The 26,932-nt window shown below is 37.0% G+C and overlaps 1 protein-coding gene across 6 annotated transcripts in view; it reads left to right on the plus strand.

Moving 5' to 3' along the window:
- PAN3 (poly(A) specific ribonuclease subunit PAN3) overlaps positions 1–26,932 on the plus strand; it is an 82,146-nt gene that overhangs the window by 17,849 nt on the left and 37,365 nt on the right. For 5 of the 6 annotated variants that reach the window (XR_011737537.1, XM_065830289.2, XM_071804542.1 and 2 more), the window contains exons 3-6: positions 6,206–6,272; positions 7,999–8,069; positions 10,246–10,308; positions 19,106–19,267. Coding sequence is in view for 5 of the 6 variants with exons in the window: in XM_065830289.2 (XP_065686361.2) it covers positions 6,206–6,272; positions 7,999–8,069; positions 10,246–10,308; positions 19,106–19,267 (363 nt within the window). In the remaining variant the exon portion in view is untranslated. The remainder of the gene's footprint in view (positions 1–6,205; positions 6,273–7,998; positions 8,070–10,245; positions 10,309–19,105; positions 19,268–26,932) is intronic. The other variant, XM_065830311.2, reaches the window with a different exon arrangement.

Genomic DNA, 26,932 nt, shown 5'->3' on the forward strand with positions numbered 1-26,932 from the left:
ACTTAACATAGGAATGAACCTGAGCTAAGTGCTTATTTTCGTAGTGTTAAGGCAGGGGATATGGAGACAGAGGGAACAAATACCATCTCTTATGTATTTCGAGGAAAAGAAATGGTAAAGAAGAAAGCAAAACCTTTCTCTTAAGATAAGCTTTGTAACATATGCTATTTAAAATTAGATGTAATTCTGTACAGCTAAGCTTTATTCATACTCTATCTTAATGAGAAGAGAAGGAGAGAAGGCTCAGGGGAATCTCATCCATGTAGACAAATACCTGAAGTCAGGGTGCAATGAAGATGCAATCAGGCTCTCTTTGGTGGTGCCCGGTGGCAGGACCAGTGGTGATGGGCACAAACTGAAACACAGGAGGTTCCCTCTGAACATCAGGAAACACCCTCACTATGGGGGTGACCAAGCACTGACACCAAGAAGTGGTGGAGTCTCCCTCCTTGGAGATACTCACAAGCTGTCTGGACATGGTCCTGGGCTCTAGGTGGCCTTGCTTGAGCAGGAGAGCTCGACCAGTTGGCCTCCAGAGGTCCCTTCCTATCTGAGTCTGTGCAAGGTGTCCAATCCTCAAAACTATTATTAAAATAACAACCTGATATGGAAATTATTTTTACAGTGATTACGTTGATTAGCTGTCAGTGTTTTCTTAAATTCTACGTGAAAAAAATGCTTTTTAAAAAAGACCTTATTTTGCAGCGGTTCTGATAAGGAAATGTTAGTATGCAATAGGCTGTCTTACCTCTAGGTAAGATACTAATTCAGTTTGACAGAAGTTTCATTTTTGACACAGTACATTCTCACATAGTCTTTTGCTAAGATGAGATGAGTTACTTTAATCCTGGTGCTCAAAGAAAGAGTAAAAACTTCTGAATGAGCATATTCCCGTCCTGTAACTTAATTGCTTGAATATTTGGGAATTAACAGAGTAGTCTGAAAAATTTTATTTCTGAATTTTCCGGTGAAATTCAAGAACCTGTATTTTTGTTACTGGTGGTAGGTTCGAACTTAAGCTGAAGCCTCAGGTTAAATCCTTGGACAGTAATGAATGTGGCACTATTGTTATGCAGTAGCTTTCGAGTTGTGAACAGAAACAACTTTTTAATTCATTTAAAGGGAGAAGGGCAGGATGTGTGCCAGTCCGCCTAGTTGAATTTTAACTAGTGCTTAAAGAACCTCAATAAATCACAGCAATAGGCAGACAAAGAAAAGGAGTTTATATGGAACTGGACGATATTGGTGTGGTGCTTGGTTACTACAAAGTTATCTTTCTGTATTAGCGTACATATGGTGAAAGTCAAGATGTACCTAAAAAAGTCTGAAGCTCTCATGTGTGTGCTTGCTTTGCCTGGCAGGCTTAATAGGAATGAATAGTTTTTCTTCTGTTAATGGTTGCTCTTACCTTCCTAGAGCTTTAATCTTCTGGGCTTTGAGTCTTAGTGATTGCATTCTTCTTGAAATTGAATTTGTATGAAAAATAGTTCAACATAAATAGAAGAGATTGAGAAGTGTTATTTAAAATCAAAACTACCTTCCGGAAAACACAAATAGTACTTGGGTGTGTGGGGTTTTTTGTTGTTGTTTTGTTTTTTTTTTTCCTTTCAAGACATTTTCAACCTGACTTGGTAAAAATCAGATGCAGGAATAACCTTCGTTATGACTAACTGCTTTTGGGTGTGGTAGAAGTTTTAATATTAAAACAGTTTAAAAATCCTTTACTGATTACGTGCAGGACTTGTATGAATAATGTTAAGCTTGTGCATGTGTAATAAAAATGAGTCAAATGAAAAATTCATGAAAGTGAGTGGTGAAGTGCAGGCTTTTAACCTCATTCAAGGTACAGCTTGCAAGCAGTTGTTGAAGCAAGAGCTGCCCAAAATGAGTGAGGGAATCTTTGGTTTCTCAGAATCCTGGTTCATGTAAAATATGTTTTCGCCTTGAACAAGACTTGACTTTGTAAAAACACAGTCAATGTTCGTAGGCTTTGTTTGCACTGTTCTTTTGGAATCCTGAACAATGTGTTCTGTGGCAGTCTGTTGTCTCTATTGTATGCACTATATGTTTTTAGTGATCATATCAGCACTGACTTTCATCCCTGCGGTCACTTACTCACATTGCAAGTCTGTTGACTGAATGTTTAACTCCTATACTTGAACAGGTAGAATATTGATGGCACAGAAGTGCTTCATTCATTTTTTAAGCCACATGCTTAAACATCTTTGATACCAAGTCAGATCTCAATATTGTATTTATCCCTGTTCCAAAAGAGCATTATCTTTAAAATGAATTTTTTTGTGAAAATCTGAGTGTTACAAATAGATGTTAACAGTATTGTGTGCAAATCTGAAAGGTTCCCTTTGGGAAATGTTTTCAGAAATCACTTCCTCTTATGAGGATCAGTGTGGATGGATCAAATGCCCAGAAAAGGTGTATAATAGAGATGCTTTTTAAAAATGTGTGAAAAAGTACCTGACATCTTTCCATTGCTTAGTCAGGAAGGGAATATGATGTATGCAAAGTTGAGCTACTATAATCCAGGAATTATTCATTTTGATGTATTCTTATTTTGATGACAGTGAGCAGGACAAGCACCCCTGAACTTGGCAAAGCCTGTTAATTTAGTGTGGATCTCCGAAAGTGTTACCTTGTTTTGTAGAAACAGGTAAACTTTGTTTCAGTAGAGGCATCCCTTTAGTGCAAAGAATAGCTGATCACTAACCTTTTAGTGAGAGTTACACTGTGTCAGTTCAGTGTAGTTAGGAACAGGAGACACATGGCATCAAAATAAGGAAAGCGCATATAGCAAACAGCTTTCTTCATTTAAGTCTTTAGAAAGATGAAGGTTTGTCGTGTTTGTGTATACCTGTTACACATATTGCCCTAGGACATCTGCATGTGCTATAGCTCTACTTCATATAGTGCTACATACTTGTACTGAATGAAGAATTGTATCAGAGGAACCTGAATGATTGTAGAAAGGTTGCTGTAGCAATGGAGCACAGATGATGGAAATAATACATGGGGCATTAAAGGACAGAATCACAGAATGTCAGGGATTGGAAGGGACCTCGAAAGATCATCTAGTCCAATGCTCCCGCTGGAGCAGGAACACCTAGATGAGGTTACACAGGAATGTGTCCAGGCAGGTCTTGAATGCCTCCAGAGTAGGAGACTCCACAACCTCGCTGGACAGCCTGTTTCAGTGTTCCGTCACCCTCACTGAGAAGTTTCTTCTCAAATTTAAGTGGAACCTTGTGTGTTCCAGTTTGTACCCATTACCCCTTGTCCTATCACTGGTTGTCAAGCGAGAAGAACCTGTCTCCATCCTCATGACACTCACCCTTTAGCATTAATGAGATCACCCCTCAGTCTCCTCCAAGCTAAAGAGACCCAGCTCCCTCAGCCTTTTGTCATAAGGGAGATGCTCCACGCTCTTATTCATCTTTGTTGCTCTGCACTGGACTCTCTCCAGCAGTTCCCTGTCCTTCTTGAACTGAGGGGCCCAGAACTGGACACAGTATTCCAGATGTGGTCTCACCAGGGCAGAGTAGAGGGGAAGGAGAACCTCTCTCTACCTACTAACCACCCCCCTTTTAATACATCCCAGGATGCCATTGGCCTTCCTGGCCACAAGGGCACAGTGCTGGCTCATGGTCATCCTGCTGTCCACCAGGACCCCCAGGTCCCTTTCCCCTACACTGCTCTCTAATAGGTCATTTCCCAACTTATACTGGAACCTGGGGTTGTTCCTACCCAGATGCAAGACTCTACACTTGCCCTTGTTATATTTCATTAGATTTTTCCCTGCCCAAGTCTCCAGCCTGTCCAGGTCTCGCTGGATGGCAGCACAGCCTTCTGATGTATCAGCCACTCCTCCCAGCTTGGTGTCATCAGCAAACTTGCTGCTAGTACATTCTATTCCCTCGTCCAAATCATTGATGAATATATTGAATAATACCCGCCCCAGTACTGACCCTTGAGGCACTCCACTAGATACGGGCCTCCAACCAGACTCTTCCCCACTGACCACAACTCTCTGGCTTCTTCCCTTCAGCGAGTTCGCAGTCCACCTCACTACCCATTCATCCAGACCACAGTCCCTCAATTTAGCTGTGAGGATGCTGTGGGAGACTGCGTCAAATGCCTTACTCAAGTCAAGGTAGACCACATCCACTGCTCTGCCATCATCCATCCATCTTATCTCCTCATAAAAGTCAATGACATTGGTCAAGCATGACTTCCCTTTGGTGAAGCAATGCTGACTGCCCCTAATGACCCTCTTATCCCTAATATGCCTTGAGATGGCACCAAGGATAAGTTGTTCCATCAGTTTCCCAGGGATGGAGGTGAGGCTGACTGGTCTATAGTTACCTGGGTCCTCCTTCTTGCCCTCTTTGAAGACTGGAGTAACATTTGCTTTCCTCCAGTCCTCAGGCACCTCTCCTGTTTCTGAAGAATTGGCAAAGATGATGGAGAGCAGTCCAGCAATGACCTCAGCCAGCTCCCTCAGCACCTGTGGGTGCATCCCATCTGGACCCATGGATTTATGGATGTCCAGATTGCATAACTGCTCCCTAACCCAGTCCTCATCAACCGAGGCAAACACCTCCATTGTCCTGACTTCCTCTGGGGAAGTGGCCAGCCCCTCCTTCCATGATCTATAAACTTTTCTCATCCACTTGAGCTTACCCAGCAGCTCCCTGTTTAACCACGCAGCATTGAGGGATTGAGCACGTTGAGAGGGTAACATTTGAAGATATCTGCTGAAGTACCTAAATTTTATCAAAACTTTGTTCAACTTAGTTTTCTAATAATGCAGGCTATTTTTTTTTTTTTTTAACAACTTGCTTTCTACATAAAAATTACTTTACACAATGTATTAGTCCTTTTAGATACAAATATTAAAAGCTGCAACTTCTGGTGAAGTCTTTGGTACTATGAAAACTGCAAATGTTGAGAAACTTGAATTGCAGGAGGTTTGCAGTTCTACCATACTGGGTAACATTCCAGCTTCTGTTGGTTCTTCTCTGTTTTTACCCAGTTTACTCCAGATTATTGTTCTTTCTGGTCAAGAATTAAATGAAATAGCATTTAAGTATAATGTATTAGACTTCTTGCCCTCTGCTACCATCATGGAGATTGACTGTGGAAAAATATAAGCATAAAGAACAACTCCAGTGACCAGTTTTGAGTCTTGGTCTGTGTCTAGACTATTAAGTTAAACATGCCTGGAAACTGTCCTTGATGCATAGGGCCAGCTGGTGCAGAAATGGCCTGTTTGTGCTGCTGTATGCTTACCCGGCAAAGCAGAGGCTGCATGCAAACTGTCTGTTTGAAGGGATCTCAAACCTTTTAACTGCTGAATAGTGCCTGGAAATTGGCTGGGAAACTCCTGGTTGATGTGGGCCAAAAGCATGCCAGGGAATATTTTAACAAATTACTGGTCATCTCTCTCAGTGATGGAGAACACTTCCTGGGCTTGCCTTGCTTTTCTTCTCACCTTTTTTTTTTTTTTTCCTCCTGTTGGGAGACTGGTCAAAGAGAATAATAAGCAGGAGTAAGAAGAGACACTTTTAAACTTCTCTATCAAAGCAGTGGTAACTCTTAGAGCGGCACTGCCTTGCTTAGTCCAGTTTATTGCAAGACCATTTCTCTAGAGGAACGTAGAAGCAGGTGGAGGCTAGGAGGAATATTGAGGTGGTTTCGGATGCCTTGCTGGCTTATAAGAGTTGTGTGATTTTGTTGAAAGGTTCTTTCTTCAAAAGAATCTATCAAATGCTATACTGAGTATTTTTAGTTGGAAAATTTTCATGCTGTGATGATCGTGTATAATGAAGGGAGGAGTTGTTCCAGGAGTGCAGTGTTGGAGAGTGTTTTAAGGAGAGATGTTCTTTGCTTATCTAACATTTTTACAGCGTACAGGGAGAGCCACAGGCTTGCTAGACCCTCCCAATTAGAATAAATTCATTAAGATAGTGTTTAGTTTTTGTATACAGTCATTTTTGGTTTACATTACTAATGAGCAAGATGCTTTTTTGTCAACTACAAACTACTGTCTGCTGAGAGTATTTGCTAAATGGGGAATGAGCACAGGTTTCAAAGTCTGTTTTTAAAACTTTCCAAATGTCATCCCCAATGCCTTCACTTAGTCTTTTACAGCTTTATTTTACATGTACACTTTTGTGTTGTATTTTTGCAGAGGATGACAAATAGCAGCAGCTCCCCTAGCCTTCTCAATGACAGTGCCAAGCAGTATGCAGGCCATGGTAAGTGCTTTTAAAGGAATATATATATAAAAGTAAGAAATGTAAGATTGACTTTTGCAAAACTGAGTCTTAAGGGAGTTGGTTTTTTTTCCTCCTCTGATTTGATTTGAGGTACACTAGAACTTTATTTTTTAACGGTAGTGTGTTTTGTGATTACTTTTAATACGAAGCTGAGTGCTACTGAACTCATGAATTTTCAGCCTTCTCTTTGCTCCAGTGGAAATAAACTAAAAAAAGTCATTATCAGACTTGTCACTTCAAGTGAAATGCTGGTTTGAATATCCACCATAAAGCTCTGGTAGCTTAAGCATTTTTGCATTTTTGTTGCTCTGCAGTGCTACCCCTTTGTATTGTGCTGTTCAAGTAAGTTATTGTGTGGAATGAATGTACAGATTTTTATTCTTAAATTTAGGGTGTACGGGTTTTGTGAAATGTATTGCATAACTAATGATTTCTAATAGCTATTAAGTTTTGTCCTGTAAGCAGTACTTTACATCTTACAATTTTTTACCTGCTATAGGGAACATGGTTTCCAACTGCAAAATGTCTCTGTAGTGTTGGCCTACATACTCACTAAATTCTTGTGGAGGGTATATTGAACATCTGTAATGCGCTTTTCAGAATCACTGCAGATAATTTCAGCTGTAGCTTTCAAACTAAGGTCTTTAAAGAAGAATGTTCTGCTCCCTTATGGCGAGGACATATGTTTAAAATATATTTCTGCTCTGAAAATTGCTGTGTAAATTATGTTCTAGAACTTCATTTGCATGTCTGACCCTGCAGCTAGTCTACTTACTAGGGTTATAATTTTTTAAGCATGATAGTAAGTACTGTAAAAGTAACTTGCTTTAAAGTTGAAATTTGTGGTGACTTTTTTCTGTTTTCTTTCTCCTGGTTCATTTCCAGTAGGTTTTGTGATTAATCCTTCTTCTTTTGTCCCGTTGAACAATGAACTATTCAAGGCAGTGGAGATCTTCAGTTTTAAATGCAGTCAGAGTTTGTGACAGGCCAAATACTGATGGTGATGCATGTGAAGGAGAGAAACCAGACTGACTTTTGGAAATCCAGTTTAAATTCTGTTGTGTCTCAAGTCCTTTTCTTCTCTTTCCACAAGCTGTGCTTCACTTGTAGAATTATACTTTTAAGGAGTATTGATTAACATTGAAGAAAGTGTTTCATCAAAACACCAGTGTTTACAGCTGGCAGGCATCTACTGATTTGTCAGTTCTATCTGTGCAGTTTGGAGTTTTAAGTTGCATCTGTGATTGCTATTTTTTTGTTGCTTCAGCTCTGGGAAGGAAGCATAGGTACAAAGAAAAAGCAATAAAAAGCTACTGTCAGGATGTAGACTTTTGCTACCCTTAGTTCTGATTTAAATTTGTGCAGAACAGTGACAGAAAAAGTAAGATCCCCATCATTATTTGTAATACTATGTTATACAGAAGATGACTAATTTTGGGTAACTGGAGATGAAGGCTTTGAAATGTTAGATAGACATTAAATAGTGTCACCAGCAATTAATTTTACTCAATTCTGCTAATAAGCACCATTTGAGCAGTTGCACAGAATCTAATAAATGCTGTATTTTTAGCAGTGTGGTTGCTAAACTTTGTTTGGCTAGCTTGTCCAAAGGTTTTTTCCATACAGAAATAAGTTAAAAAATGTAAAATGCAAAGTTTATTTTTCATAGAGATGTATAACATGTTGTTGTACCTTCTTTTTACAGATCCACTAACTTCACCGAATTCATCCTTGTTTAATGACTTTGCTGCCCTAAGCGTGTCTCAAAGGAGGAAGGTAGGCAACAACTAAGTCTTAAGTAGCATATTTGTATATGAGTTGACAGGCAAGATGATCTGGAATTACTTGAAATGCTGCGTGAAATAAAGATGATTCTTCCAATGTTACTAGATTTATTTTAATTTGTTGCTGCTGGTATAAACAAGATATTACTTTTGCTACACCAGATCAGACTGCTGCTGCTATTAAACAATATTCCAAACACTTGTAAACTGAATTTTATAAGAATGTTTTGAATATGAAAATTAGGACATAGCCCATTGAGTTTGAAAACAAATTATTTTGATGGTACTGAGGCACAAGCAACCTGTAAGCCTTCATGGCAACAAGTTCTGAATACATTAAGAATCATTCCCCCATTTATTTGTACATGATGTGAAAGTAATTCTTACAGTTTGAAATGCATTTAGTTTGAAAGACACTGTAATAATATTGGAAAGCTAGGGTTTGAGATTTTTTTTCCCCCCCTTCTGATCTATATTGAGGAATTTTTCTTTTGCTGAGGGTTAGACAGCACCTTCAAACACCTCTGACCTGTGCCAACACAAGCTGTGATGTCTTCCAATTAAAGACTTAAAAACACAGTGACTTGAATAAGAGACGTAAGTCTGGCTACACCAGAGTTCGTTCTCATTCTTGTGAACTGTGGCTTATCAAAAAAGATGTTACCTTGTCCCAACCAGTTATCGGTTTTTGCTTTCACTGATGACTTTCGTGTTGTACCACTCTATTAGCCTGATCCTGAACTTTTCTGTAGTTGATAACATACTGTCTTGAAAGTAAGCTGCATCAGTGTGCTGGTGACTTTCCAAAGAGCTTTATTTGTGTGTTGGCAGTTGGCAGCTATGTATCATTCCTGCAGGTGAAGAGTGGTCTTGAAGATAGTTACCATAGTTGGCCTTTTAGACTGATGTTCCTTGAAATGAAATGCTGTTGTAGAGTGTTGACTTCCTAATATTATGATGTATCCAAATTACACAGAATCTCCCAATTGCCCTTTTCCTTAATACCAATATAGCTCATTGGAAGTTGGATGTAAACAACTATATGTGTATTGTTTATTCACTTACTAAAGATAGTAGGAATGCAAATAATCCATTCCTTTTTAACAGTCTGCAAGCACTATATATATGCGTGCAAGTGTGTGTGCTTATATGTATAAACTGCATACACAAAAGAAAATGTGCTGTCATACAGAAGTATTACCAGAGGGACCACTGTCTCCAAGAGTTACATCAAAATTAATTAAAACAGTATAAAATGGAAACAGATTAATGTTAGAGTATAAAGCTCAAATAACTCAAAGCTCAAATGCTGATGTAGAGTCTTTTCTGACTTGAACCCTCTTTTTCCCAAGAGAAAATCAGCAAGCTAAGTCACTTACTGCTAAAATAGTATCAAGAGAAAGATTTGTCTGTGAAACTGATTGACTTCCAATTAATATTTCAGACATAACTGGCATTAACTGAAAGAGGTTTGTTTTGCTTTGCATATTAATAATTTATCATTTATTATGACTGCTATTTTGTAATGTATGTTTGTATAAAGGGTTGTTAATTAATACTAGTAATGGGGAAGCTTTCATCTAATATTACTTCGGTTGTCTGAAATCTAGGCATCCAGGCTCCCTCTATAGTCAGTAAAGAGAGATGAGCAGCTTAAAGGAACATTCAGCTCACATTGAGGAAAGTCTTTTGGAAAAGACAAGATGTCAGTGACTGCTTTAAGTGGACAAAAATTGATGGCTATTGTTACAAGAAACTAATCACACTTTTGTGATAGACTTTTACTGCTGGTCAATACATTGCAAGTAGTTGTGGATATAGTTTCTTAATATTTTTGGTATTGTTTTAAAAAATTAAAGTTGTTCAAATTGCCTTAAGTGATTTCCTCAAAAGCACTGAATGCTTGAGTGCCAGGTAATTCTGCCCCCCCGCCCCAGTAATTGGTGTTTACTTAGGGCTTTGAGCAATGTGATACATCAGGCCAGTGCTTGACGCCTGCTCTAAGACAAGATAGATGGCCTTCTGGAAACGTGTGCTTCTGTTCATTGACTCTAAAGGGAGCCTTGGTGACTATTTCAAGTGTGGGTGTTCACAACATCTACTATTTGAAAAAAACTTTGTTTTCTTGCTAAGAGCCCAGGGCTAAGATTTTGTTTGTTCTGAACTAGCTGGCAAAACCAGCATTTCCTTCGTTTATCACAGACTTGGAGGACAGATATAATACAGTCTTGGTAAGTGAATAAAGAGCAATCACTTTCCTTTACAAATCAGAGTTGTGATATTTTGAATACTTAGAACTGTTAAGTTACTTGCAACTATATAAAAACTGCATGTTTATGTTGTATAAAACCATGTAATACATAGCTGTGTTAAGCAAGGAAGTTAAGTTTATTAATCTTTATTGTCTCTGAATACTGCTGATCATGTTATCCTGGCAGCGCTTTAACAGTGAGCTAGCCATATAGATGTAAATATTTGATATCAATAAAATATTAAAGACTTCATGATCAGAATTCTGAATATCCTTGCTCTTTAATTAGACAGCTTTTTTGAAACTAGTTAGTGTGACCGGGCTATTTAAGTTGCTTGTGATTATTTTGATGTTTAAAGACATTCTGTTTTTTGTTGAAGAAGTAAACGTAGTTCTTGAATTTTTATGAACATTCTCGAGGTTGTTTTCTCTGTTTAGAAATTATTAAACTGCATTTCAATTTTAGATTTCAGGAAAGCTAAGATTACTATTTAAAGACATTTTTATAGGATACTTAAAATGAAATCAAAGGAGCTAAGTATTTCTGTAGATGGAGCCTTGGTGGAGGTTCTGTCAACCGTAAAACCTTCTGGATTTACTGTCCGGTTGCTGTAACTCCTCATGCAGTAAGACAAGCAACCTTAAAGTGAATTTCCTATAAAAGATTTTCAGGTAAGTATTAATCTACAATGCACAAATAGGATTTGTGAAGCATGGAACAAAAACTAGAGTTAGTACTACACTAACCCTCTTTCCCAAGAATGATAGTGATGTCACACTTATTTTATTCTTAATTCAAATACATGTTATGCTTGTTAAAAATAGGGTGGCATTCTGAACTTGAACTTCTTGGGTGTTTTTCCTAAATTTGCTTTAGCCATTATCTAGAAAAATGCTCCTCTCTAAACCCCTAAATGATCTGTCTGGAAAACTCCTTGCATTCATTTTGGTGGTTCTGGTAAATAGTTCATAAAAACATGTGCCTATATCACTGATCAGAATATCTTGCCAAAGGAGTGACAGCTTAATATACTAAAAAGAAAATCTATGATAAAACTTCTGTTTAAATTTGTTCTGAGACTGTTGCCACAAATCCAGGCTAAAGGGTTCCCCCGCTTGTCACTGCTCAGCCTGACAGGGTAGTGAAAGCATTGCTTTTACAATTTTTACTTTGTTTTTCATACCTTCAATACTCATGGAAACTGAACTCTTCTGAAAAGTTCCTAACATTGGTTTATTTCCATTTAATTATTTTGTTGTTGTTCAGTCACATCTAGAGGAGGACCATTAAGGTGAGAATCACTCTTAGTCCACAGGCTACAAGGAGTGAACCAACTGCTATAATGAACAACTTTCAGTACAATTCTAGTTCTGTTTTGTATGTATTTTGAAGAAAATGTTTTCAGAACTCCTTCTGTTGGTTTCAGGTGAGTTAAAGCCAGGACCAAAAAGCTCTAAACTCAATTAGAATGGAAAGTATGTGAGAGATTATTTAGACTGAAGTTCACTGAACACCTGGTGCTGCTGTTTGGTGTTCTCTGTGGAGACTGGACAGCACACTTCTGTAGCTTATGTACTTTGACCAGCAGTAATAAATATGCAGAGAAAACTATTTTGGAAAAAGAGACTGTCTGTAAGCCTAGTCTTCATAAATGCAGGCTTTTTAATGAGTACAAGGAGAGTTTACCCTCTCATGTTAAAACAATAAAGCTAGCTTCAGATCCTGTGGAAACCAAATTCTTGAGACCTAAATTATTGCTCATCCATTTTTGAGTGTCCTGTCTTCCATCTAGCTTTGTTCCCTGCTGGGAAGCTACATTTCTTTCCAGCTTCCCATCTCCAGCTCTGTCTTGACACCTCTTCTGATTTTTGGATTGTTTGGTGATGTTCATTGAAAAGGCATGTGTGCCATGTTTGGTCTTACTGTATTTACCTTTAATGAAAATGTGCTGAGGCGGTTGTTTTGTGTTTCATAGCCTCCTGAATTCCATCTCAGAAGCATGAATCATGTTCTGGGAAGTTGAGGGGTTATTACCAAACACCACGTAATGTCACTGTGTTGTAAACTGCAGAATTGTGACAGCACAGATTTTTATAATGTATCTGGGCTAAATTTCTATTTCAAACCTGAAATTTTTCTTTTGGGATTATACACCCCAACTGTAATAATAAAACACTAGGTTTTTTTGATGCAAAAAAAGTTGTTGCAGGAATATAGAAAGACACACTATGCTTTTAGAGAAAACTAATGTATGTTCACAGGTAGTATGATGTTTACTTTGATCTATAAAGTATTAAGGTTATGATGTCATCTAATCTGTTAAGTTTTTCTTTGGAATAGTTATTGGAATTGTTTCTTGCTCATGTGCTTTTGCTGTCTAAGTAATTGCTACTAGTATGATATTCTTTGTTTTAGAGTGTGACATGAGACAATCTATTCACATGCATTTTTGTCTGTGGGTTAGTGGTCATTGTGTCATGTAAATGATCAGATTATTAAAGCACTTCCTTTTAAAAATATGTAACACTTTGAGGATTTGTCATATTTTCGTTGCCTTGTACTTGAAGGAGAAGAACAGAATAAGATGACTGTGTAGTGCAGCACTTACCTTGGAATTGTATTAAAAAGACCTTTGCTTGTCTTGGTTTTGTATCTTAAGCAGGTCGGTTATATATTATGTCCTACAGACATCTAAAACTCCCAAAATTTAAAGCATAACTTGTCAGCCACCTAGACTTTTGTCAGGTGCAGCTTACAACCTGAAGCAGTTAACTAAAAATGTAACTTTACTGTGCAAGATACTTTGGCCTATATTTACAAGCTTTATTTGATTCTTTCTATGCCAAGGCGTATGTGGTCTTTAAGAGTGATTTGCAGTAAAATAATTGAAGGTTTTTTTTAATTTGTGCACACGTTTGTTGAGGACACTATACAAATATTTAAAGTGACTAGAAAATACACCATTTTTGAGAAATCATGTGCTTAGTAAGGACCAGAGTAAAAGCTGCATCAGTCTTTAGTCCTCTTTTACCTGTATTTTTGGTTCTTAACTGTGCATAATTTTTCCACTATTTTTATAAGTAACATAAAACCACCTGGCATATTAGAAAAGAGACCTTTAAACATTAAAAACCTGTAGTTTGTTCACTGTGTGCTCCTTTAGCAACGGAGTTTTTGAAAGTACATCTTGGGGTGGTGACACTCTGGCAAGTCCTCAGTACACAGAACTATCTGCTCTAATAATGGTGGAAAAAGCCTGCTTTTCCACCAGCTTATTTCAATTCAGCAGGTGGTATTAGTTTCTTGGTAAAGAACTTTGTCAGTATAACTGCATCTCTGCTAGGTTTAGCTGTTTTGGTAATTCCTACCTCATCCGACCTAGCTAGGCTGCAAAATTGGTGAGAAAAGATTTGCTTTAAAGATATGTCTGTTTTCCTTAGCTGCTTCTGAACTCTTCAGGATTTTCATGTCTTCAGTGTATTTACTCATAAATACACTTTTTTCCTTAGCTGTGGCTTAAAATGCATGATGTAAAGCCTGATCTGTTGTAGCCTTTGCTCTAAAATTTGATTGAACCAAGCATGCAGTTTTTTTGCAGTGGTCAAATACGTTGCTCTGGAATAACACTTATCTCCATGCAAAATTGCATATTTACATTTTGTTTGGGTAAAAGAATCTTTTTTTTGTTTGTCTCTGCATGATACTGTTCAAATAGTGAAAGTTTTATTCCGAGCCAAGTCCAGGATTTCAAGAAAAAAATTAAAATGGTTCCAGATGAGAAGGTGGCTAGTCTATAAGTACTTGTAACCCCAGTGTATAACATTCTAAACTTTATAATTGTAAATATGCGAACATTATAAATTATAAATGTTAGCATACTCTTTTTCCATAAAAAAGAAAAAACCACCACCCAACAATGAACAACAACCAACCAAGCACACAATTATTTTTGTCCTGTTGACCAGGCTCCTTTTCTTTTGTGCATATCAAGTGAAAAAAAAATGCTTCCAACATTGAGAATTTGAGACAGAGAAAACAAGTGTCATCTACTCTCTAACAGTGAGAGGTTGTAATGAAAGAGGAAGAGAAGAAAGTGTCTCGGGTAGCAACAAACCCAAACCACGTGAAGGACTTTGCAGCTCTATTGGCCACATACCTGATGTTCAGCTGTATTGCCCTGTAGAACTTGCTACTAAATCCAGTTACATAGTTGTATCACTATGAAGATGCTTCTCAGTTGATTGTACCTGGATAGGGATCCTGTCTGGACTATTGTGCTTTTCCTCAGTAAAATTTGAAGTTCATATCCATGGCTGGGTGTTCCAAATACTGTCTTAATCCAGCTAATCAGTTATGGCTGCTGGATGAAGATAGCAGTGATGATACCACTGGCTCGTTAACTTCTGATTTTCAAGACATAATACAACAAAATTTGGTTCTGTATCAGTAGACTAACACCCTAGCTGAGTGTTTAACCTGTTTTTCTAATGGTCTTTTTGCCACTAGCTTCTGTTAAAAACTGAAGTCTTAGAAAAACAAATCAACATTGAAACTTAAAATAGCATATGTTGCTTAATTTTGTTTTAAGTAGTACAAGGAAAATATGATACTGCATACCTGATCTTTCTTGTTTGATAGTGTAATATTTATTTTTATCTGTTTGTACACGCATATACAGTCAACTTGCTGTACAACAGATGAGCCCTAGCTAATGCTACTGTGATACCATTTAGCTATGGTAATTTAAGGTAATACTGCTTAATTTAGCCTGTGATGGAGAACTCTTAAGATCACTTGCATTTGCTTCAGTAGTATATGCTCATAGACAGCATTACCATAGCTCAGATTATTCACAATAGTTTAAAACACTATGGCCTGCTCATGTTATTTGTATGCCAAACTTAATTGTGCATTTTTTGGTACAGAAAATGTCTTGTAAATATAAAATAAAAAACCCACTAGCAGTAAGTGCATTTTAAGGAACAGAAATGTAATTTGGGACATGAGTGATCCTGAAAAAAAATCTAATTGCAGATCTTCAGTGGAAGAAAGCGTTGAAACTGTGTAGTTTGATTTGTCAGCTTACCCAGACTTAAATATTACATGGGAATTATGAGACAGGAGAAGTCTGTACGGTTTGAATCTTCATGAACCTTTCCTTGTTTGGATTTATTCCTCTAGGATAGGCTTAGAACATCTCACACTAGTGGTATGTCCAACCCTGAACTCTGAAGAGGGAGTGTGACATTGCCCCCTGTCCAAATGGCAGGAACTAGGGCTGAAGACACTGTTAGAGCAAACAGTAGGAAGAAAGACTTGTGAAACATGTTCCCAAACTTTTTGTTGAATGAATGGGAAGCAAGCAGTTAAGCTGACTTGAGGAATATTTTCTAGCGTGGGCTAATTAAATTACTCATCTGTAGTAGTGTTCTGATGTGAAGATGCTACTCAGGAAGGACCTTTTTGTTTTTAGAGTGGATTTCTTTTGTTCAAGTGTAATGTTTCTCAGACTTTGGGGGTTTATCTCTCCTAATAGATACCTTTTCTCTAATCATGCCAACCAACAGCTTCCTATCGTTAATTGCTGGCAACAATGTGGTTCTACAGGGCAAGGGTTGTAATTATTAGCTATGGTTGAAAATGCTTACCCTTCTCACCTTGGGGAGCCAAGCTGTTGCTAGCAATTAAAGGTAGGTAGTTGTTCCCTGCCTCATGTAAACATTTGCAGCCAGTAATTATGACTGATTCACTTCTTTGTCGTGGAGGAACTGAACTCTTCCAGCAATGCTTTGCAATAGTTTGGTTTGTTGCCTTTTGCCTTTCTCTTAAATTCCATTTTAATTATTGTAGCTTAACCTTATTTTTCTATTTAAAAATAATTGTGATGTTTTTAACCTTTTACAACTCATTTGCAACTTGTAACCACATTGGAAGTTGCAACCTAATTTGAGAAATAATTGCTAAAGGATTATGAAGTATTTACATGTTTTAGTCACCTCTCCCCCCAAAAAAAGAAAGTTCAGTATGTTGAACGATCCTTTCATCTGCACAGTTGAACACTTTTTTTTTTTTTACCTCTCAGAAAGACTTGAGGGAAGGAAAAATGCAGTTGCTTTTGTAATCATTAAGAGAAATTGTCCCCATGCCAAGAGTTAGGTTTGTTAGTCTGGGTTGTCATGGCTCTTGTGTTTTAGGTAGATCCATCAGTTCAGAAATGATCATTGGATGCAGAGTTCTTGTTTGGCTCAAGCTGTGCTGTTCTGCCTCTGTTGCTTTATTTGCTGCTCTGTGCAGAAGGCAGGGATGTCGCTAAGTTGATGTGCTTATTCAGACTGCTCAGACTATATGAGCTTCCCTTTCTATTGAATCTCTCCTCTTGGCAAATACTTTTTCCCATGTTTTCTGGTCTCTTGTAAATTCAGATTTGATTTGTGAATCAGATGCTGTTTTGCTCATTGAAAAAAGTATAATTTAGAATTATTTTGATGCAAATAGACTGAAACATGTTTTCAAATGTTAATATTGTATTGTCTGTCTTCTAATGTCTGTCTGAACAATGAAATACTGGCCTAGTAATCTGTCGATGTTTTATGGAAGATAATGAAAGTAAAATTCTTTAGTCTCACCCACTTTTGAGTTTATTTTTAGTTATTTTAGTTTTTTTTCATACCACTAGGCCAAGAACTGCTGGTACATGACCTCACATTGGCTCTATGTTGTTTATGGCATAGAATTGACTGTTGCTTGCCCCCATTTTGTCCTTCATAAAACCTAAAATATGGTTTCATTCTATTGCCTGTAATCTGAATCCCATTGTAACTGAAATAGCCTCCGTCTACATTGGCTCAGCTCCTCTTTTGTTTTGTTTCTCCTTTTAAAAATATTTATAGATCACCTTCTATTATGGAGGATTAAAAGAACCTTTATGAATAGGATCGTGTTTGGACACTGAGTTACAGTCCAGTGGTCTGAGGCAGATTGTGCCCCTGCACTTGGTAGAACATGGAGAGAGATGGGGAAACTGTTACTCTTCATTATGTTGTCATTATTTCTAATTGCCAGGCTAAGAAAAACACCTGTTGTGTTCAAACCCCACCCTAAAGTCCAACATTATTTGTATGTCTGGCTTCTTAGGCCTTACAGCTTTGCAGTTTATGATATTATCAGTCCTCCTGAATTACTAAGATGATAAGTTGCCCAATAGTTGAGTCATTCTCCAATAAACAACCAATATTTACATTTGCTATGATCAGGTTTGCATTTGAACTATGGGAGGACTTTGTGTCTACTCATCACAGAGTTTACCCAATTTCTAAAAAAAAAAAAAATAATAAAAAAATCTAAAATTCAGTCTTCTTTGTTGTTAATAAAGTTGGTTAACTTCATGGAGTTTATTGCCTTTTTAGTTCATAGTCATAGTATCTTTAGGGGCCTTTTTTTGTTCTTTTTTCTTTAGGCAAATAAGGTACTGGTCACTCAGTTTTAATTCTTTCCAAAGCTTTCAGCCTGAAAATTTTCAGGGAAGTAGAGGGGGGGAAATCTGTTTATGTTTTGGGTTTGCAGCCATTTTGTGGTGGCTTTGTCTGTGTTTTATATGTTGTGTGTGAGAAATCTTCTCCAACTGGATTCTCACCTTGTTTCATGAGGAACAATTTTTTAAATTAGAATCAGGGTAGATGTTGCTAAGATTGCTAAGGTGCCAGATGAAGTAGATATCTGAATAAAGGTAAGTTAAGATTTGATTAATCGAAAATTGGCCTGTAATCAGATGAAGATAGTTGGATTTTTCACATTAAAAAAAAAGTAAAAGAAAAACAGACCAACCCCCTACAATTTAGTCAAATTGTTGGTATACTTGCTATAAAAATTCTGGTCTAAATATACATGCATGATGAAATATTTCTTTTAGTGGTATTTACTATTGAGGTCAGTATGCACTGGTTTGAAAATATAGAGAAATTTGGAGAACTTGTGTACTTTGCCTGTTTGAAAGTATTTAACGGATTTTTTTTTCTTACAGTGTGCTTTTAAAATTTAAATGTTCGTATCATGCTTTATAAATAGTTTCATTTGTTGATATCATTACCACTGTAATAGAAATGTCACTTAAAGCACAAGTATGTTCTCTATTTTCACTTGAAGCATGTTTTATTTTCTGAAGTTTGTCAGTTTCCAATGTATTTATCATAGTAATTCTTGTCTGTCTTCACTTAAGACAGCAGCTGAAGTTAGTCTTTTGAATATTAATTTGAGCAGAGGTGTTTTTCTCATTGAGGTCTGCTGCAGTTGACTACTCAGTTCTACTAGAGTTCTTAAAAGCAAGTCTTCAAGAGATGAGTCTTGGAAAATCAGAACTTTAAAAACAGCATACAAAAGCCAATGTTTGTTTATTGTTCCACAGAAATCTGAAGGAAAGTGTTAGAGTTCAGTATTATGATGTGATTGAAGGTATCTATTTGAGAAATACGTGTTTTTTTAATACAATTCCTCATTCTTTCAGAATTCCCAAATTTGCACTCATATTTCAGTGACTGACTTGTGATAGAAAGTTTTGCTTACAAATAATTGCTAGTCCCTGAAGTTTAATTTCTCTAAGTGTTGATTATTATAACCAAATAGTCAGGATTGAAAGGAAACAGTCTCAGATAAATTTTACTTGCAAATTGTTTCCTATTCCACCAATCCAGAAATAATATCACAGTGTAATACCTATCTTAGCGTAGCTTTAGATGAGGGTTGTTAGGAGTGGCCTGGTTTCTCTCCTTTTTTTTCATAGCCCAGGAAGTATCGACTGGGGATGCTGGATGAGAGGATAGTTCCGGTGGGATCAAAAGCAAGAAAATCAAAGAACCCTATTGGCTGTCTGGCTGACAGGTGTAAAACAGGAGTACCCATCAATATGGTTTGGTGGAACAGAGTCACAGAAAACAATTTACAGGTAAAATTATTTTTTACTAGTCACTTTTTCAGTATTTTGGATGCTTTATTTTCAATTTTGGAAAATGTTAGAAGCAGTTACTCCAAATATGGGTTGAGTTTGGTTGAAGTATGTATTTCACAAAGTCAGCATAGTGGCCCTCCAGGAGAGTGACTTGCAGAGATGTTTTATTCCCTTCACACTGCTGTGCTATGTACTCTGCTTGATTATGCTATAATCTGTGGAGGAGAAGCAAAAGTAATCATTAAATGTATTTTAAAAGCAAACACACACAACCTTTTTAATTTCATTTTCATGTGAGGAGCATTTCTACTGGTAAAATTCATGTTCTTTGTTAAAATGGTTGATACTTAATGCAAATTAAAATTTCCATCAGTACAGAATTTGAAGATGTAAACACCACGATCAGAAAGTGTAAACTCTTAATTTTTATGTTGGGATAATGTATATTTCTCTACTTGTGTGTTAAACTTCATTGCTACTTTATTTCTGAATTTTCTTCAACTTTGTAAGAGGGGAGACATACTGCTGGATTTGAGCATATCTCATACAGGACCAGCAGGTTATCCTTGGGATGATAATGAAGTCTGGGAGGAATCTGCCTGATGTCCCTTAAGATGGGGTTTAGGTGGAAATTACTGTAGTGATTATAACTACAACACTGCTGTTATTACTGCGTTGTACTTGTGCGGTGCTTTTGATTCTTCAGTGATCATTACTTTAGTCTTTCTGTGAGGGTTATGTTCTTTTTGATGTCTAAGTGAGTGAAATGGGTAAATTGACACTAGGCATATAACTATTACAGAATTTTTGGCACCTTAAGAGTTTCTTTGAGTTCATTAAAGTTCTGCCATATAAGAGCCAAAATGAAGCTCATAGCAGAGCCTTTCCATATCAATACGGGTGTTGTATTACTTGATGTTTGGATGTCTCCCCATTACTGAAAATGGGAGTCGTGAGCAGCGTGGTGCTGGCAAACTGATCCTACATTGCGTAGGGGCATTTGGCCTCAAGTCTGTCTGGGCCGTTTTGCTGCAGCAGCAAAGCCACTGTGGCAGTAAATACGAAGCATGAAGGAAGGATTGGTAGAAGGACCAGGCATGGTTGCAGAGGAGTGGTTGGAGCCAGTGAAGCTCCACTTTTCTCAAGGGAGAGAAGACTGACAAATTGAATTTAGTGCAAACCTTACTCACTAGACAGTTGCTTTGAGAAGGGAGAAACATAATTGGTCTTCAAATTTGTTTGTGTGCATGTCCTACCTACATGGTTTTCTCTGCTGTTCTGTATTACAGAAAGGTTTGTTGTTGTTCTATTCAACTTAGAGTAGAGCAGCAAAACTTAAATGTTTCTGGGGGTTGGAGAGTTAGTAGTCTGGAACTTGGAGCTTCTGGCTAGGAACAAAATTGTCTTTTTAGGACCTGTGCGGTTCAAAGTTGTGTTGAAAGTGTGGCAATGAGAAGTTCAAGGTCCCCTCAAGGTTAGCGGCAAAAACAGAGCGTGTGACTTTTGAAGGGTGTAATCCCAAGTTCCTTTATTGTGCCAGAATCCCAGCTGTGTAATTGACTTAAACAGCGTACAGCGTAAGATTTTTGTATTATATGATGTAATCTTTGTATTCTAGTGTGAATATTTTCTAAGAGCTAAAATGAAGTTCAAACTACTAAAAATTGGAAGTTTAAATTATAAAAGCACAAAAAAAAAAGCTGGAGAAATTTGGTACATAAAGATACTTAAAAATGGGTGGTTTCATGCTGGGATTTCAGTTTGACCTTGTTTTTCTACCTCAGTATGTAAATAATCCACAGATGGCAGTGCTTTTCAGTATTTTGAAATACAAGGTGTTTAGGGATTTTTGTGGGTGTGAACATAGGTTATACAAACTAGATTTTGGCTGATGGTGAGTCCTAAGCAATAAGTAGAAAGGTTAAATTATGATGGAGGTACATCTGTTTGAGAGTATTTTTTTCATTTGTTTGAAGATGTGAGAGCAGAATTACATCTCAGTTGCTGAGGGTGTGCAGTGCCGAACAGGTGTTGAAGCTCATGTGTCTATCTGAATGTCCACTTTTCCAAATGTGTGGTTTAAGGTGTGGGAATGCACTATTTCATGGTGCAATGTTTAGAGATTTTTGTCTAAAAGGTGTCAAGGCAGTTTACAACATGCATTGTAAAACACTTTCTCATCAGGGCTATGAATTTATAAACCAACTGTATTTACTCTGAATACTGTCTTACACTTATATGGATTAAAAGTGGAGTCCAAAGAGTGAATTGCATCCTGGATGTGCATTAAAAACTACAACAAAAAACAAATGAAAAACCCCACCAAAACCACAAAACAAAAACAACAAACAAACCCCCCCAACCCCAAAAAAACTATACAAAAGAACAACAAGCCACCCAAACCCAACCAACCAAACTGCCACAACAACAAAAAAACCAAAACCAACCAACCATACAAAAAACCCCCCAAAACAACCAAACAAATCAAAGTTTGTTCTTCAGCAATATGTAATAACCAGTACCTCCAGGAAATATCTGGAGGTATTATGCCACTGCCTTATACATAAAAGCAATTTGCACTTCTGCTTAAAATAGTAGGAATAAATGCAGTTTTTGTTATATAGATCAGTTCTTCAGCACCATGAATAACTGGGTTTGGTTGTTTCTTGAGCAAAAAGAAATAATAGAACTGAATTTTTAAAATATTTTTCATCCAGAACATGGACTTCTAAAACTTGATAGTTTTTACAGTAGTTTTAAGTATTTTGTTAAAGAAATGTGGAAATAGTCTGAGTCTTCAGAAGTTTACTTTTTTGTGAGATCTGCTTGCTAAAATGTAATGAGACTTTTCTAGTAGGGTTTCTTTTTCTGAGCCTGTGTTCTGGTTCAAAAAAAAAAAGTCTTTAGCTAACAAATTTTACTCAGTTTCAATGAAGTTGTCTCTAACTCTTCTGAAAGAGCAGTAGAGCAATACAGCTAATAATATTGAACTGAAGTTTTATTAGAGCTTATGGTATGGATGATGTGACAACTTGTCACAGTAATTGAGATAAGGAAGCAAGTTGCACAAATGCCATAATGGGAAGGCAAGAGACTTGCTTTGAAGCCCTTGGTGACCTCCAGTGTCTGCTGGGCTGCTCTGACATCCCAGAACATGTCACTCTCTGATGTCACAGTTAACAAGGAATCCTCCTGGCAACAGCAGGATTGCGGCCATGCGCTCTGTGTAAGGTGAAGCTCTGGATGGCGCATCTGTCCCTTATAAAACAATAACAAAGAAACCCCCCCTAAAAAGAAAAAACAAACAAACAAAAAAATAACCACATATGAAAACCAAACAACACGTTTGTGTGGTTTTGAATTTCTAAGGGATATTCTGAAAACTATGCCAAAAATAGACTGGTAGAAGACTGCCCTGCTTACAGCACGGGTACAGTTGAGTAGTGGTTTTCTGCAACCATTACAGGATTATGCAATTTGGGATGTCAGAACAGATCAACATGAACTTAAAGGTGAAAGAGAATATAGAAAGAGGACAAAAAGGCTTGTATCCAGTTTTTAGCATGGTAAGTACATTAGCACATTCTTCTGAAATAAATCAGCCTACTTTTTGCTGTAGGTAGCTGGCTTTGGTAGAATGTGGGACCAGGACTGATCTAAGGGAGGAGTGCTAAAGCTACCAAAGCAGAGCTGGTGGCTCTACTGCTGCTGTGCAGCTCTGTGTTGTCAGATGCTAAATTGGGTATGAGAGAGAGAAGGGTGGTTTCCAGTATTCCTGTGGGATCCTGGCATGACCTTCCACAGGCTCCATGACTTGTGCATCCCCATGTTACAGCGTACTTTGGGGGAAGGTTCATTTATGTGTGAATGCAGCAGTGCAGCCTTAGGAGTTTATCACTGAGGAGTGTAGATGAAAAAGGACATGTGGGGAAATGGATAGTGGTTGAAACAGGAATTTTCATCTTCTGGACCATATCTGTTGATATGTGCAACTCCTCAACATACAGTGGTGTTGCATGTTACTGTGTGGTCTTCCCAGGGATGGTCTTCAGCTGAGATCTTTGGCTTGCTCTTTGCTTTCATTTGCACCTTCCTTTAAGGAGCCTCGAATTGTTTTTTGGTGGTACTCACAAAATATTTGTTTCTTCTCTTCCATATTATATTTTAATTGTATTTCTTTTTATATCTTTAGAAGCATAAAAGCCACCAGATGGATGATTCTGTGCTGAATAGTGACACAAATGAGCTGTTTTATAGTCCTTCCCCGCTTTTTTACTTCTCTTGTGGTTCCATCCTTACTAATTGCATCAAGACTAAATTCAGCCTTCATTTGAACTGTATTTGGATGTGCTTTATAGCATTTTGCGTTCTCTAGTGTACAGAAGTACAGGAATTGTTTTTGTATGTAAAGCCGGATGAACTGAGTTTCATGGTCTGTTTCTGGAAGTTTCTTTGCAAAGCTGACTGAAAAAAATGCTCTTCTCTTTGAGAGAGCACAGATATAAGGAATCTGAAAATGGGGTATTTCAGTGAAATTTCTTCATGGAATCATTCTGGTAAGAATGTATGATGCAGATATTGATTCACATAATGCCTAGGGAAGTTGTTTCCCTGCTTTAGTTTGACAGTATTTTAATGAATATACTGAAAGAAGGGGGATGAGATTTTAAATTGGTCACGTTGAGGGGAATGATGATAATTTTAGCAAATTTGAGTTGGAGGTTACTTCAGGTGGCTTGCTAGAAAAATTTAACATAGCTGACACAGCTGTACTTGTGTCTGCTTAACACTGTTTGTTGAAAACTTGTTAATTATAGTTTTGAAATAATTTTGTATGTACCTTTTTATAGGACATTTGCATTTGAAACTGAAACTACAGTCTTTAGTGGGTTGCATAGTGCAAGCAGTGCTGGTGGGCTTTGTTTCTTGTTTAGGCTTTAGAAAGTGCATTTGCTGCTTGTTTTTTTTTTTAACATCACAGTATTGCATAATTCATTGGCATGTCCTCTAAGTATTTCTTGCCTCTCCATTCTTTTAATTACTCCCAAGTTTTAATGAAAGTCTTCAACACTCTACCTTGTTTCATCAATCCTGATTTACTCAGACTTAAAATTTGAAGCCTGGTGTAGCATGAATAAGTTACTTTACTCTGAGATGAGTAATTAATGACTAATTAAGTGACATTTGTTTGAAAGCTGTGCTTTTGGGAAATTTAAACATAATACAACATGAAGATGTTTTTTACTAATAAGGTATAGATTATTTTCAATCCTATCAAAATTTAATATATTTTTTTTTTACTCAACTTCATTTTGGGAGGTTTGGTAAGATTCTAGCTGAAAAACTGTGAAGATGCCATGTAGGATTTTAAAGCATAGTCCCCTTTTAGATGGATTTTCAAGCTTGCCATTGATCTGAATGTGAAACTAACACTGGAATTTACACTTTGTATTTTGAGTTGCCAGAGTGAAAGCAGGGTATTTTTCTAGACCGAGAACATAATCTTTTGAATCACTGGCCATTGACCATGTGGCCTGCTAATTTTGGTGTATCTGTGTGCTCATTGGTGCAGAATAGGTTGTCTACAAAGTTTGAAAAATAATGAAAATACTAAAGAACTAATAGTGATATTCCATTAACTCACTTAGGCTAGCATAGTCACTTATTCTAACCTACATGCTATTAAAGTTATATTTTTTAATTATTTTGTTGCAAGTGCGGCATATGCTGAAAAAATAGTTTTACTTCAGATGAAAACTTGTATTCTTTCAGAAACATTTTTAAAGTGCAGCTTCACATAGATGTAATATATTTAAATGTGGCCTGAGGCTTAAACTTTGGATTTTCTGACAAAGTATGAACTAGTTTTGACCACAAATTATTTAATTTTGTTATACTACTTTATGGTTAGTTTATTCTGGCTAGCGACTGTGGAGCTCAGGTATTTTTCTGTATTTAGGAAACAGCTTGGATGTGGCAGGGTCTTCTAAAATTGGAAGAAAAAGTTAAATCACCTTTTTTAACAATGGGGAAAGTCTTGGAGTACAATTTTGCATTTGTAACATCATACAAAAGTAAAACAGGCTTCTCACAGTAAAAGGTTTAGCTGTGCAAATCAAAGCTGTTTAGTCATATAAAATGCTTTCATCAAGGTAATATAGAAACAACACAAACTTAGCAGGCTTTAGTTCTGATCCTGTATTGTGAAACCGAAAATTGGAATAAAAATGGAATTTCTGTCAGGCTTGACCCACTACTGTGTTTGTAATTCTGCAGTGTAAATACAAACTGCTCTGGCAGATTGCTGGGTTTGGCTTTTTCACTTGGATAAATTAAAACACCACTTAAATTGGAGCTCTCAGGCAGCTTCATTCTGACATGATGATAGATAAGCAACTTTTAGAGACCGAAACTGGGCCATGCAAACTTGCAGAATACATTTGGAAATAAAAAGCTGCCGTGTTCTGTAGGCATTAATTGAATCGGTTGGTGAAAGTGTTAAGAGTTTACCCAGAATGATATGAATGGGATTTTGGGAACTCACAGCTGCTCTAGGAAAGGCTGAGGTTATCTTCCAGAACGTGGCTTTCTCTCCACTTGCATGCTTCAGTTTTTTTGCTGTGTCCTGCCCTGGTTGCGTAGTTGACACAGTATTTAGGTGTGATAGGGCTGTGGATGTATCATTGCAAGTTTTAGCAGTGGAAAAACGTGGATCTTTTGTAGTTCTTTGGAATTACGTGTTTTTAGCAAGAAGCTATGAATTCTGTCCCTTGCTTTCCTGGTTGTTTTGGTTGATGATGACTTTTCAACTGTATCACTATTTGTATGAATTCTACTCTACTCTTTACCACCTCTATAATTTTCTCCAGTTTCAGTGTGGATTTGGCAGAATTGTTGCATGCCAGATTCTACCTAGAAGAACATCATTCTCTTAGTTATTCCTGTACCTAAAATTCAGATAAGTCCAGAGTATTACCCTTTGAGTTTAAATGTACAGTTATTTGGTTTCAGTCTGTATGATGCAACTTACCATTTGTTTTGCTACATTGATGTATACCTTTAAATGTGCTTGAAGAGTTTTAAGATTCTCATGGACCCTTTACCCATGTAAATCTAAGTGTTTTGCTTCATATTTGGTTAGAGCTGTTCTTTGACTATTCAGACACATGCACATACAGCATGACTAACATATAATGTCGCAAAGTGGTTAGTGGTTAAAGTTTACTGTGTGCTTAAAGGTGGAACATTCTTACTTGCTTTTAGGTCTGAGCACCCCCTTTAACTTTACAGCTTTTAGAATCCTCTCGCTTTTCCACTGTTTTGAAATACATTATTACTATGATATTTGGTTGAAGTATTCAAATAAAAATTTAAAAAACAAATTAACACAAAGAATACTTTTCAAATATTTTTCTTCACTAATTTAGCATTTTGTAATCGCACTTCTTTCTAATTTGGCACTAACCTAACTTCTCTGCCACTTCATTCTTATTGTTAAAAATCAATATTGGTAATTTAACGAACAGTTGATATACTTGGTCGTTTTACAGCTCTCTAAAACCAAAGTGATCCAGTGTAATTTGCTTAAAAAACCCTGCCGTTATGGATTATTTTAATAGTATCCTTTGTCTATTGGCAGTTATTTGTATCTTCTCAGTTTAC

Source organism: Patagioenas fasciata, chromosome 1 (genome assembly GCF_037038585.1).
Source record: "Patagioenas fasciata isolate bPatFas1 chromosome 1, bPatFas1.hap1, whole genome shotgun sequence".
In the NCBI taxonomy this organism is placed as follows: Eukaryota; Metazoa; Chordata; class Aves; order Columbiformes; family Columbidae; genus Patagioenas; species Patagioenas fasciata.